Raw genomic sequence first — 15,297 nt, forward strand, 5'->3', positions numbered from 1 at the left:
ACAGTGAAGACTGAAGTAAAAGACCATACATATTTTGATCACATCTCACACATGGAAAGATTAGCAACTCACTTAAGTAAGTAGCTCGTAAAATCCAAATTGTAGATCTCTTCCCACATCTATACAAAAAATATATTTTATTATTTAGTTCACTCCTTCCCCGCAATGTTAATTGTAAGAGGAGAAATGTTGCCACTCACAATATTACCAATCATATGAATGACTAATTTGTAACTGCTAACCAAATTAATGATTTGAATGAAATACTGTTAAATTATTTGCAAGACTTCATTACAGACATTGAATTTCAAATATTAATAAGTTGGCAGCAACGAAACTTTCAGAACTAGGCAATATAGAATTATACTTTCTTAAAAATGCAGTATTGTGAAATTTGTGGTAACACAATAACCAACAGCAGAATATTTAAAATAGACTAAAGTGTACCGCATAAGAAATTTAAGAATACTATGAAGTCAACTTCCAGTGACATTTGTACACAGACTTGCGAAGATAAATATACAAAATTAGCACGATTATGTGTACAAAATATTATAAAGTTCCTAAATGTTCATCTCCATGTTTCCACACTTACACAGTCTTTACTGACAACACATATACATGTTACAAATGAAAACGAATGCTAGAATAAATAAAGCAAAAAAGGAATTGAGATTTTAGAAAAAAATATAAATGTTTATTACAGCTCTGTGAAGAAGAAAAATATCTATAATGAGCAGACAATTACAATGTCTGACTTCTATTTAAAATAAATAGTTTACAACAGTGTACATATAATAAGTGCCTTTCTTCTGAGCATGAACAAGCTTTCATTTTGTGTTAAACACAAACACAATTTGCCAATTAGTTTTTTTGCACCATCTGTTGACAGAATTATATATGCACTGATTCTCATAGTTTTATCCCTTATTTCACCATTATTATGGACCATTTATCACATCTAATCTGATTCTGTGACAAACAATGTGTGTCCTCTTGGTACCTATACATTCAGAAGGAAATGTGTTCAAATCTGATTCATTTGCAAAACACAGCTTGGCATTTCCATTATGTTTCACATTTTGCAGAGATTAAATCTAATCACTTGTAAAATGTCTGGCATGCCACATGTTAAAATCAAAATTCTTTGAATGAGATCACATTACAATAATGCAGAATGTGAATATGAACAGAAATGGATACTGTAACCAGATACTCACAGGGCAATGTACACCCAGACAACGTCATACATGTCAAGTTCTTAATCTTGGAAACTGTGTCAGCTTCCAACACTCTCGATGTCATGTCCGGAGAGATCTACCACCCTACAGATTTAGGCATTACAGGCATCTGACATCCGCGCAAATAGGTCTCACGCGGACTGTGACTTGAGTCAGACGGTGCCAATACCAAAGGAGGCAAGATATTTCCTCTTAATGTCAAGTACATGCAAAAGCTCTGAAAGAGAACCACGATGACTATCAGAAATGCGAGTATTGACAACATTCTTATGTTGTTTAGCTTCTTCTGAGATTGTCACCACAGCATTCAATTCTGGTGCCAGCTGTTGTGTACGCCAATATTCCAGAGCACCTGATAACTCATCAGTTGCCTCACCCAGAAGTCGCACCAGTTGACCGAATGCTATCAGCTGCCTCGTTGGCACTGGTGGTGCTTGCGCCTGCCAACATGTAGAATATAAGTAATTTCCTAGTATCAACTGTGGAACTGTGAGTAACAACTGTCTGTTTGAAATTATGAAATGTAGGGGAAAAAGGGGGGGGGGGATGATGTGATGTGCATGTAAAGACAAACAAATGATTACAATTTTGGAAAAAAACTGGATGACTTATTCAAGAGAAAGAGCTTCACAAACTGAGTGAGTCAATAACATGTTAATTGACCTCTGACCCGTAATCCAATGGCGTGTTAGTTTATTAAAATCCCCAACCGATTGGATGACCCTTCCCATAATGTTCCAAATGTTCTCACGTGAGGGGGGGGGGGGAGACCTTGCTGGTGAAGACAGGGTTCAGCAAGCATGAAGGTAACGAGAAGAAACTCCACATATGTAGGAGGCATTATCTTGCTGAAATGTAAGACCCGGATGGCTTGCCATGGAGGGCAACAAAACGGGGCATAGAATATCGTCGACACACGACTGTGCTGTAATGGTGCCACAAATGACAGCCAAAGGGGTCCTGCTATAAGAATAAATGGCAGAGTCTTTGGCCTGGAATTTCATTGACGAGTAGAATTGCCTTCAGTGGTGAGTCTCGCATCGAACTAAGCTCTGATGACCAGTGAAGACATCTTGTCTGGAGATGCTGTGAACAGCACTGGGATACTAACCTAACTGTCATCTGCCATACGGCCCAACAACAGGTGTGATGATCTGGGGTGCCATAGGAGAATCCTTTTGGGGTCATCTGTGACATGCTTACAACACATGTCCCATTTAATTGCTCTTCATGCAAACCCTCTTGGGCTTACATTTCAATGAGATAATACTGGCTCACAAACAGTGAGAGTTTCTACTGCTTGTCTTTATGCTTGCCAAACCCTACCTTGGTCAGCAAGGTTTCTGGATCTCTCTACAATTGAGAAAGTTTGGACCATTATGGGCAGGGCCCTCCAACCAGCTTGGGATTTTTATGATAGAATGTGCCAATTGGACAGAATTTGGTGCGATATCCCTCAGGCGCACATCCAACAATTTTTATAACCAATACCAAGCTGAATAATTGTTTGCATAAAGACGGGAAGTAGACCAGCATATTACTGACTTGCTCAATTTGTGAAGCTCACTCTCTTAAACAAATCATCCAGTTTTTCTGAAACTGTGATCATTTGTTTGCCTGTATATGTACATCACATCTACTGATTTCCATCCCATTTGGATAACTCCATCATGGTGATCATATTTTTTTGGTCTTAGTGTGTACATCTTGTTTTCCCCAAAAAGGGTATCTAATTAAACAACTGAAAGATATTCTATGGCACAATTTAAATGATTGATTAACTTTATGTGTATTACGAACATTCAAAATAATACACTACTGGTTTATAAACAACAGGAGTGAATCAAATACTATAAATCAAAGCACACTAGAATTGCTGATGCATCCTGCTTTGACCATACAGTGGTCAATGCTCAAAATTCAAATACTACTTCGGCTTTGCAGTGGAGAAGATTAAGTAGAAGCTCTGGCACATTCCTTTCTTCCATTTACTAATACAATAGTAGACTCACGGAAAATCTGAGATAGATACTACATACCCCCAATGAGTACACGCGCAGATGTATGGTGTATGACAGATGAGATAATCTCACTAGCATCTACTCTTATTTTAGTCTCTCTCTCTCTCTCTCTCTCTCTCTCTCTCTCTCTCTCACACACACACACACACACACACACACACACACACACACACAGGTACACACATTCATTAAGCGCTCAATGATTGATAGATGATTAAGCTGGGGTGCACTTCTGGAAGAGCGAGTAAGAGGATGTGTGCGTACAGGCTTTGGGCATTGTTTTGGATCTCAGAAGAAGTTTGTCCTAATGATATTTGTATTCTATCCTGGAATTTCCATTCCCAAAATACAGAAGTCACCTGTTAGCAGAATCTGCCAAAAGGAATAACTCATTTGTTGGCAGCATATTGTTCCTGTATGAAACAAACAACAAAGAGATTACGCAAAGGCCAAACGTAACCAGAAGTAAAACTGAAAATACTTAATCAAATAATAAAGAAAATAAATTTAATCAAGTTATATAAAATAATAAGGGCAGTGGAAGCCCTGAAGAGAAAATAAATCAGCACATTAAATAGAGAAGATCAGATCCAGCAAAAGAATTCACCCAGAAGCTGGAGTCCCAAGAGCCAGATAATTGAAAGCAAGTGCCAGAAGCACTAGTGAAGACAGCTAACAAAATGGCTCCACTAAGAAAACCGAAGAAACATCCATGGTGGACCCGCAAATGAGAGATGGTTTTGAGAAGAAGGCAGCTTGTGTGGCAGCAATGGAACTCACAGAATAAAGGTAACTGGATGAAATTCCTTGATGTGAGAAAATACACTGCTGGAACTATCTGTGTAGTAAAATGTGCTTTCCACAAGAACCAACTGCTAAGGATTGAGCAAGACTTCAGTAACAACATTTTAGACTTCTATAAGACTTTATAATGAAATCGCAGCAAGTATAATCCCTCAAATTACACTTCAAAGGTCCCAAAGGTTAAGTTATCTACAACAATAAGGATAACTGTCCTCTACTGGCAAATTACTTTGATTTCACCCTCAATTGTAAGGCTCCTAAATCAAGTTTCTAGTTTGAAAGCAGCACACTCACCCATTCTGATTCATCATCTCCTAGAAGAGAAAATATTAAACTAAACTAAACTACTGCAACATTTGGGGAACTGGGGATCTTCCATGTGCCTTGTCCTCTACACTGATTCACCGATTTCACAAGAGAGGTGACAGAATGAGCATAGACAATTATCATGACATTTCTCTTCTCCAAATAACATACAAGATTCTTTCAAAGGCACCTTCACTCTAGGAGGAAAAAAAAGGGGGAGGGTTGGACTCTCATTTGGGGGAACACTGAAGACAGTTCCAGAAGGGTGATCATGTGCCAAATACATAATGAATCTTAAATGTGTTCTCTCTTACCTGAAATGAAGAAGTAAGACATTCATAGAGACCTCCATAGATTTCAAAAAGGTTTAAGATTCACTTGACCAAATATTGCTTCTTTAAATCCTCAAAGTATCTGGCTTAGATAACGAAACAAGTGTTTTTATCTGACAGACTCTTACTGACACTACCTCCAATGTGAAGTTTATGGGCAAGGTCTCCGATGGTTTCGAATTCAAGATGGACTGGCAAGAAGATGGACTGTGGCCTCTACTTTTCAATTGGGCATTTGAGAAACTGAACTGAGACTGGACAAAAAGGGCTGAGTGGAGTCATGCTTGCTATAGAAAGACGAATCAGCCAGCTAGCTTTTGGAGATAACCTTACAATTGTTTTTCTGATTCACTGGATACAGTTGCAGAACACAAATCAATGAACTGAAGATGCAAGCAGTGGGGACTCCTGGTCTCCTATGAGAAAACTGAATTTATTAGAAATGTCAAGTCACAACCCAAACTACCAGTGGCACACACACACACACACACACACACACACACACACACACACACACACACACACACACACAAAATGGTGGAGGGAGAGGGATGGAAGAGAGAGGGAGAGGGATGGAAGAGAGAGGGGGAGGGATGGAAGAGAGAGGGGGAGGGGGGAAGAGAGAGGGGGAGGGGGGAAGAGAGAGGGGGAGGGGGGAAGAGAGAGGGGGAGGGGGGAAGAGAGAGGGGGAGGGGGAAGAGAGAGGGGGAGTGTGGTGGGAGAGGAAGGGTGGTGGGAGAGGGAGGGGGGAGGGAGGGAGGGGGGAGAGGGAGGGTGAGGGGAGAGGGAGAGTGAGAGGAGAGGGAGGGTGAGGGGAGAGGGAGGGTGAGAGGAGAGGGAGGGTGAGGGGAGAGGGAGGGTGAGGGGAGAGGGAGGAATGGGGAAGGGGGGAGAGGGAGACAGGGAGGGAGGAGGAAGGGGGAGATGGAGGGAGGTGGAGATGGAGGGAGGTGGAGATGGAGGGAGGGGGAGATGGAGGGAGGGGGAGATGGAGGGAGGGAGGGAGGGAGGGAGGGAGGGAGGGAGGGAGGGAGGAGGAGAAGAAAATCTGATAGAGAAATTAGAAATAAAAGGGAGACAGATCATGTGGAAAATCCTAGACCCTGCCAACAAAAATGGGGAATTCAGGAGATAACACAATAATACTCTCTATAAAAGCATGTAGAGATCACAGAAATCATTCATTCATAGGACAATGATTGTTTTCTATGGCTACACTGCTCATTTGATTACTAAAAGGTTGAGCAGTCAGATATTCCATTAGCTTCTCAATAAGAAAACCAAAGAAGCATGGTTCACTGATATAGAAAAAAGATCTGTAAGAAGTGGTGATAACACTGGAGAATATCCATAGACGCATTCAGCCTAAGAACAAACATTAAGCACACTTTGGTTTCCAAAAAATGCCAGAACTAAAAATTGGCAAAACGTGGACTGAAGTGACGAAAGAATAGTACAGGAAACAAATGCAGGAATACTAACCTGGAGTTATAGCTCAGGTGCAAGGAAAAGGAAAAATGGCTCTGAGCACTATGGGACTCAACTACTGTGGTCATTAGTCCCCTAGAACTTAGAACTACTTAAACCTAACTAACCTAAGGACATCACACACATCCATGCCCGAGGCAGGATTCGAACCTGCGACCGTAGCAGTCGCACGGTTCCGGACTGCGCGCCTAGAACGGCGAGACCACCGCGGCCGGCGGAAAAGGAAAAGTGTAGTTGAAACGGTGTAGTCTGGATATGACCAGGAAATGTATATATATACCAAAAGAGTAAAAATGACCTGGCTTCATTGTGGTAAATCAAATATAGTTTTCAAAACATTGATTCCAAGGAATCTGGCATGGGAAGTTAACGAGCATTATCTGTTATGACCTATGGCAGTAACATATTTATGAATTTTAAATATTACAACAATTAAAAAGCATTTCTCAATAGGCCTTAGTGAGATGCAAGCTGAAAATTACTGAGAGACACGAAAATAAATGGGTTAGAACACAATTACTGTTAAAGATACATTATGACAGTAATGAAATAGAGGTGGAGGAGGATATGTAGCCATGAAAGTGGATGGTAAATGGGCAGGAAGTGCTTTGTTGGGTCTAAAGAACTGATGAAAGATCAATATGACGAGCTAATGTAGGTGAGTAGACATCACTACTTGATATGTAGTAGAAGTATAAACATATATTAATGAAGATTGTAATCAGTGAAAAAAGTAAAGAAGAACACTTTATCCAATATGTGTCAAATTGTTACTGCTGCTCATGATGATGATTCACACACAAAGCTATGTGATATAGCTGGAATTGTTTGTGTTACAAGCAATAACCACATGAACAACAAATCAACCATAAAAACATAATCTGTGCTAAAACGGTGCTGGCTGTCAGTTATTGCTGATCATAAATGAGAAGCAGTGCTAGTGATCTCACACATAAGTCACACTTGATGGCCAGTTCACCATTCGTGGCTTGCCTTCATACTTTCAAAACCAAGTGTCTTATCTCATGATCATTTAAAATTAATTTCACACCTGTGTCAGATAAATACAAGTTGTGTATGGCACCCTATTACTACAACAAAGAAAGTGAAACTGTAAATTAGACCTCATCTTGAAAACTGTGCAAATTTTGAATTGCTTTGTGTCCATGATATCCATCATCTGACATGAAAAATCAAGCAGAATTTTAGATGTGAGTTGTAGTCTACACTAAAGAGCTCAATGAGTGTGCCAACAAATGAAATGTTCTCTTCAATCATTTTCTGAATGTAAGATGTGTCTTCATTGGCAGTTGCCACATACAAGAGAATTTTTTTTTTCGTGTAATTATATAAGGCTTTCACAGCAATTAACACTACTAAGGTAAAAACTACTTAGGTTATAATAATGCACTATCTTCAATATTTTCCTTCCCTCATTTTTGAAACTGCCCATAAGCTGTCTATCGTGCTTTATGTACACAGAAGTGAGGAATACTGTGAAAGACAGTTCTATGAATGGTGACAAACACCAAACAATAGAAGACACATCTAGTTGCAGACAGGCATGATTAAAAAAAGATGCTCACATATAGCTTTCGGCCACAGTCTTCAACAGTATAAAAACAAACACACACACACACACACACACACACACACACACACACACACACACACACTACCACTAACTCCAGTATCTTGGGCCGGAATGCAACATTACGTGGGATGCAAGCAGCATTCTGGAGGGGGAGGGATAGTAGTGTATGGGTGGAAAGAGAGACAAATGCTGTCTGGTGGAGTGTACAGGGACTAGACTACCAACAGGTGCTCTGTCAGGAGGTTGTGGGGCAGTGAGGAAGTGAAAAAAGTAACTCTTGACACTGCACCTATTGGCAGTCTAGCCCCTGCACACTCCACGAGACAGCATTTGTCTCGCTCCCCACCTGTGCACTACTATCCCTTCCCCTTCCCCACCCCCTCCAGATTGCTGCTTGCATCCCACGTGATGTTGCATTCTGGCCCGAGATACTGGAGTTGGTGGTTATATGCATGTGAAGTGTACTTGCTTGCTTCGTGTGTGTGTGTGTGTGTGTGTGTGTGTGTGTGTGTGTGTGTGTGTGTGTGCGCGCGCGCGCTCGTGTCTCTCTCTCTCCCTTTACTGATGAAGGCTGCAGCTGAAAGCTATATGTGTCTTTTAATGGTGACAAAACATTGAAAGGAAAAGTATTGAAGATGGTGCAGCCCTATAACTTCATCTTCTTTTATGTCCGAAACCACAGAACTATTCAGTTCTATGGGCATGGCAGAAACAGGATATCCAGATTATTCAAAATTTGATTGGTCAAGGTAACAATTTGCACTCAAATCTAGTTCATTAAACTTACTTATGTAACTTCCCTATTCAATTCTATGGGCATGGCAGAAAAAGGATATCCGAATTCAAATTTGATTGGTCAAGGTGCCAACTTGCACTCAAATCTAGTTCATTAAACTTACTTATGTAACTTCAATGTGACACATATATAAATATTTCAAAAATTAACTACGCTGAATTTATCTTGGATTAATTTCTTATTTTTAATGTGCTGATTCTTGCAACATATGTACTTCTCATGAAAGTGTTGCTAGCAAATTTTTCTGCTGTACTTGTTAGATTCCAACCTTTTCCATTATACTTTTCTTGAACTGGTTTTTATCCACAATGTCACATACTTCATTCATTAATTAAACAATTAATTCAGATCTTTGCATAATATATCATGATTTTCAATGGCCCAACAATTACTCATACCACAGCTACATGCAACCTGTATGCGGCAGTATGCATCTCAGTCAGGTCAGTGCCTAAGAACTTGCATGAAGCTTCTATAACACAAGTTTGTCAATATTCTGATCAGACTTTGTTGTGGTTGGTAGAAGGTTTGGACCACCATTGCCATTGGAATGACTGTTGTGGGTATAGTGACTTCCATTAATTAAATATTGCTACGTATCTTTCTTTGAGAAATTTCTGCAAGAGTATTTTTCTGTGTTGTATGGTGTAAATAAGAATAGTGTCTTGTGCAAAAGTTAATAATTTCACTTTTGATGACTTATTGCACCCACTACCGATTCTTGGACAGTGTTTCAAAAAACTGTGCTCCAAATAACGCCGTAATTCATCAGATGAATTCTGCAACTGGACTCTTGTTTGGCTTTGTACGGAGAACATGGCTTTTGTGCTATTCATCTTACGGAGCTGAGAAGCTGGTCACTGTCCCAACAACAGGACATCAAGGGCAATAAATGTGTGAAAAAGTGAAACCAAAACTGTAGTGTTGTGTACATTATTAAGTAAACATCATCCACTACTTATTAAGATTTTCAGTTTTGGAACTACAAACTGAGATGCTACAGAAAAGGCAATGGAGAAGAGACTGTAGAAATCAGGTGAGTCACCTTAAGAAAGTAAGGAAGATTGGGTTTAACATCCCATCAACATTGAGGTCATTAGAGATGGAGCATAAGCTTGGATTGTATCACGGATGGGGAAGGAAATTGGATGTGCTCTTTGAAAGGAGCCATCCCAGCATCTATCCAGAGTGATTTACGGAAATCACAGAAAAACTTAAAATCTGGATGGCCGAACATGGGTTAGAGCCGTCGTCCTCCCGAATGCGAGTCCAGTGTGCTAACCACTGCACAACCTGGTTTGGTGTGGGTCACCTTCCAATATATAAAAGCCACTATGGAAGATGGTAATCCTATCCAACATCAGATTGCTTGTTGCTATCATTTGCCTGTATTGTAACTGCAATAATGGACCAAAACATTCCTCAAACTTTCAGAGGGATTCTTGTATTTGTAATAACTTATCAACCCTCTTTCTATTCTTTACAGATAACAGTAAGGTGAGTGATGACTGTCTCTATCACTTAATTTCACATTTGAATATTTCCTTTTCCATCAACTTTTCATTAAATTGATGACAATTTTTTATCCATACACTTTCAGTAATACAATTTAGGCTACAATAATCATAGTTATAACAAAGAAAGAATTACCTGTTGATTTACTGTTGCATCTTTTTTCTTCTTTCCTTTCTTTGGAACAGGTGTAACTAATGGTTTTAGGTGACTATGACAAACACCACAAAGTAGGACTGCCAGGCTAATAGACTGTAATGCAAGAGGAACATTCTTCATGCATAAATTGCTTTACAAACAAGATAAGGGAGCAAAGGGAGGTAAATTTGTACGTACATAACATTATGAACACACATTTAATGACAATCATACATATTTATAGCCATAAAAAACAACAGATGTAACATCTAATAAAGTAAATTGACTCAGTAAATGTCTGAAACCGGTTAACAATAAAAGTAATATTGTAGAACAAAAGCAAACTGGTGCTTTTCATTTATTAAATTGACTTTATTTCAATACCATTAAATGATGTAATTGGTTCAGATCACCTATAAAATGCTGTACCACGTCTTTCAACCATCTAGTATACATTACATTAAATGTAGAATTTCCAATGAATTGATCAAAAAATAAAACTTAATCGCATATATTCATTGATTCTCATGTTCCTATAGAGGGCCATGAACACAGTTCCAAAAATAAATTGATTACATTCCTGTCCTGTTAACTATCAGATGATGTATTGAGTTCCCTCGATACATAAACTGTGTAAATTCGTAATAATACATTTAAAGCTCTAAATGTCTGGCCAGTCAGCCCATTAGCAACAGGTAAGTCAGTTGGGGTTCAACTTCTTGTTGTATGTTCTTTGTGACTCATGCCACTATCTTGGATTACTTGAAGAGAGCACTTATATGTCTGGTGGGGACAGCTCATAAACTTAAGGAGAGGTCCCCAGCAGTGCGACTGACTTTGTCGTTTCCTTACATATATAAAGTTGATGGTGCTACTCGTCCTTACTTTGTGCGATTGCGATCAAATGCAAATAATTTGCAAACCCAAACATGTACATTTCACGACTTTTGACATTCGTTGTATACTGTCTCCACAGAGTTGCAGTTTTAATGGCAGAGCAGTGAAGTTAAGAACCAGAGATGGCAGCCTTTTCTGTTCTCTTTGTGAGTACCATTTGTTCCTGTTCATCTTAAGTTGAATGAATTTTCTCTTAAAGTTAAAAGTTTTCTGTGGGTAAACAGCTTCTTTGGAGGAACTCCTGTGTTAGTGAACATCATATGCACAATTTGTTTGTGCACTGCAATCTCTGTGTTGTACAGTTAGCCTCCATAGCTGAGTGGTCAGCATGGATCAATGCCAATTGATAGGCCACAGTTTGATTCCTGGCCAGTTTGGAGATTTTGTCCACTTGGGGACTAGATGTTGTGTTATCCTCCTCACCATTTCACCTTCATCAACAGGCTAGTCACTGAAGCAGTGTCGAATAAAAAGACTAGCACCAGGCCATCAAAATCCCCAAAAGGGGACTCCTGACTAAAATAAGCCACATGCGCATTTCATTTCTATATTGTTAGATTTCATATTTAAAATGTGTGTACAATTTAAGTAAAAATGAGAAACTGTTCTAGTGTCGAACAAAATAACTGTGGAAAACAGCACCAAACTCATATGTAGAATGAGAAATATAAAGAACCAGCGACAGTTAGTTGAAAGAACAGATAGGACACTAGTTCAATTAGCATTCCACCTCAACGTAATTCTTCAGCAGATTACATTAGCCGAGTAAGTCCAAGCCTGTTTCTTATATAGTAAATAATGTTTCATGTAATATGGATTACTGTGGAACAAATCAATCTTCTGAACAAAGAAACCTAAATTCTAGGTACATTATGTATCATCTTCGTAGAAAGATGTCAGAAGTCTAAGTAATAAAATGCAAAGTAAAAGCTAAACACACACACACACACACACACACACACACACACACAGAGAGAGAGAGAGAGAGAGAGAGAGAGAGAGAGAGAGAGAGAGAGTCAGTAGTAAATATTAATTTTGTTAATGATGGAGTAATGTGTACACATAACATACACAATGCCCTTATTGACAGTAAAACAACTAAGAGGTTATCACTCAGTATGGTTATTTAAATGTTTTAATTTGAAATATTCTAACCTCAATAGTTATGACTGCAGTCTCCAACAAACTGTGACGGTTGCCAAGTTGCTCCATTGCTGAAAGGGATTCTTCAGAACGTATTCTTGAGGAAACTCGCATGGCAGCAGCTTCTGCTAATCCAGCAGCTTTACCACAAAGAAACATTGTGGCTTGACCACTTGCATCATCTCCACGAGATATCGAAGATACTAACCGCAACATCTCCACCAAGAGTTGTATGTACAATGGGCAGCTCAGGTAGCCATGTAATCGTGATGGCAAAGGCGCACTGACCACATCCTGTGCAACAACAACAAATGGCTGATAAAGGGCAGCAAGAATGAGCTTTTTTATTGTGGCTTTTCCTCCACTTAGATTTAAAATAATATTATTTTCTTTTGCTAACCCATGTATTCCTGGTATTATTCACTGATACTAAAGAACATCCATAACTGCCCAGCTGAGATGATCCCGTTTCTGTGCACAATATTTTATACACTGCTCTAATCACATTTGTCAGGTAATGAGTGTAATGATCTTACAACTGTTTCATTCTGGACTTTTACAAGGCACTTGTAAACGAAAATTAAAAAACACACACATAAAAAAAAGTTTTGCATCACTCTGGTTCCCAGAACTCCCATACATAGATGTTGAGTGTGAATACCGTATCACAGACACGGTCATTTTGACTGTTCAGAGATGTCACTAAACCAGCCCAAAGATGTAAACAACCGTGCATGAGCGGCACCTATTGGACAGAGGGGGTCTGACAGACGATCTGTTCCAGTCATTCCACCAGGAAGGAGGTACATTGGTCGTGTTGTCTGTAGTTCAACCATGCCTAGAAGGTCAATACCATGGTTCGATCGTGTCCACATTGTGCCAGGAAGGGCTCTCAACAAGGAAAGTGTCCAGCTGTCTCGGAGTGAACCAAAGCGATGTTGTTCAGACATGGAGGTGATACAGAGAGACAGGAAGTGTCGATGACATGCCTCCCTCAGGCTGCCCAAGGGCTACTACTGCAGTGGATTATGACTCAGAGGAACCCTGACAGCAATGCCAACATGTTCAATAATGCTTTTCGGGCAGCCACAGGATGTCATGATTCAAACTTTGTGCAATAGGTTGCATGATGCACAACTTCACACCCGATGTCTATGGCAGGGTCCACCTTTGCAACCACAACACCATGCAGCGCGGTACAAATGGGCCCAACAACACGCCGAATGGACCGCTCAGGATTGGCATCATGTTCTCTTCATCAATGAGTGTCACATATGCCTTCAACCAGACAATCACTGGAGACGTGTTTGGAGGCAACTCGGTCAGGCTGAATGCCTTAGACACACCGTCCAGCGAGTACAGCAGCAAGATGGAGCTTCCCTCCTGTTTTGGGGTGGCATTATGTAGTCATGGAAGGTGCTGTAATGGCTGTATGATACACGAATACCATCCTCCGAGCGATAGTGCAACCATATCGGCAGCATATTGGCGATGCATTCGTCTTCAAAGACGACAATTCACGCCACCATCGAGCACATCTTGTGAATGACCCCCCTTCAGGATAAAGAAATCACTCGACTAGAGGGGCCAGCATGTTCTCCAGACATGAACCCTATCGAACATGCCTGGGGTAGATTGAAAACGGCTGTTTATGGACAACATGATCCACCAACCACACTGGGGGATCTACATCGAATCGCCACTGAGGAGTGGGACAATTTGGACCAACAGTGCCTTGATGAACTTGTGGATAGTATGTCACAAAAAATACAGGCATGCATCAATGCAAGAGGATGTGCTACTAGCTATTAGAGGTACCGACGTGTACAGCAATCTGGACCACCACATCTGAAGATCTGGCTGTATTATGGTACAACATGCAATGTGTGGTTTTCATGAGCAATAAAAAGGGCAGAAATGATTTTTATGTTGATGTCTACTCCAGTTTTCTGTACAGGTTCCGGAACTCTAGGAACCGACGTGATGCAAAACTTTTTTTGATGTGTGTGTATTGCTTGATTATTTCTTTTCTTTCTACCCTTTCCCCATCTACAAATCCATAACCACTGCAACTAACAAATCCTTTGTAAAAGTTTGGTGAGAAAATATCCAGTTGTACTGGAAACATCAGAGGAAACTGTCGACTTTTCTCACACATGCAGGAGAATAGAAAAATATTTTAGTTACAGAAAATAAATCAAATTTTTCTCATCACTCAATAGGAAGTTGTTTATTATATTTTCTCTTAGATCTTATTATTTTTTGCTGTCCTTTAACTTGATTATGCTTACAAGTTAAAAAAAAATGGTGCAATCAAATTTGCCACCTTCCTAAATAAAAATTGAATTCACAGTCTTAGTCACATTTTATTTTATTTTTATGGATAACTAGTTTAAGCTTTCCAGAAATCAGATACAAGTGTTACGATATTAAGATTGTCAATGTGTAGACTGCTACATAGCAGAAGATACTCATATGGTTGCAAATTCTCTGCATTGCTGCCTTATACAATATGATGGCAGCTCTAAAGTCAAAACCAATTACCTATTCAAATAAAATAAAATGTGACCAGAGGCCATGAATATTATAATTTATTTAGATATCAAGGTAACTGGCCTTATCTAAAAGCCAAAGTGGCTTTATTTTATGACATTACATTTCTCTGGCCAGTCAGGTTTTTGTCTAGTTCATTTGAATTTTCTGTTCTTTTCCAAAAGAATTCTGGTATGGAGGTTCTTGATAATTCAACTGAACCATCAAATCAACAATAAGACAACAAATATATAAGTTAAAAAAATGAAACTAATTCATGCATTCTGAAAGACACCATCATCTTTACACAGCATCCATGCAAAAAACTTAATCTAAAAAAATCAACTAAAGCCACAGAAACAGTTTTAATATATTGCTTTGTAACAGTCAATAGCAATCAGATCACATTAATCACATTATATTACTGTTTATCAAATATACCTGGGAAGTCCCCTGACTAATGCGAAGTTATTTAAAATTTGTTTTTACATGT

General features: G+C 39.4%; 1 protein-coding gene across 1 annotated transcript in view; it reads right to left on the minus strand.

Annotated features, from left to right (window-relative positions):
- Positions 1–781: 781 nt before the first annotated feature.
- Positions 782–15,297, minus strand: part of LOC126203071 (N-alpha-acetyltransferase 25, NatB auxiliary subunit) — a 92,036-nt gene continuing 77,520 nt past the window's right edge. Inside the window, exons 15-17 of the mRNA XM_049937310.1 lie at positions 12,285–12,566; positions 10,233–10,346; positions 782–1,681 (exon numbers count right to left, since the gene is read on the minus strand). Of these exons, the coding sequence (XP_049793267.1) occupies positions 1,394–1,681; positions 10,233–10,346; positions 12,285–12,566 (684 nt within the window). The 3' untranslated portion in view covers positions 782–1,393. The remainder of the gene's footprint in view (positions 1,682–10,232; positions 10,347–12,284; positions 12,567–15,297) is intronic.

Source organism: Schistocerca nitens, chromosome 9 (genome assembly GCF_023898315.1).
Source record: "Schistocerca nitens isolate TAMUIC-IGC-003100 chromosome 9, iqSchNite1.1, whole genome shotgun sequence".
Taxonomy (NCBI): domain Eukaryota; kingdom Metazoa; phylum Arthropoda; class Insecta; order Orthoptera; family Acrididae; genus Schistocerca; species Schistocerca nitens.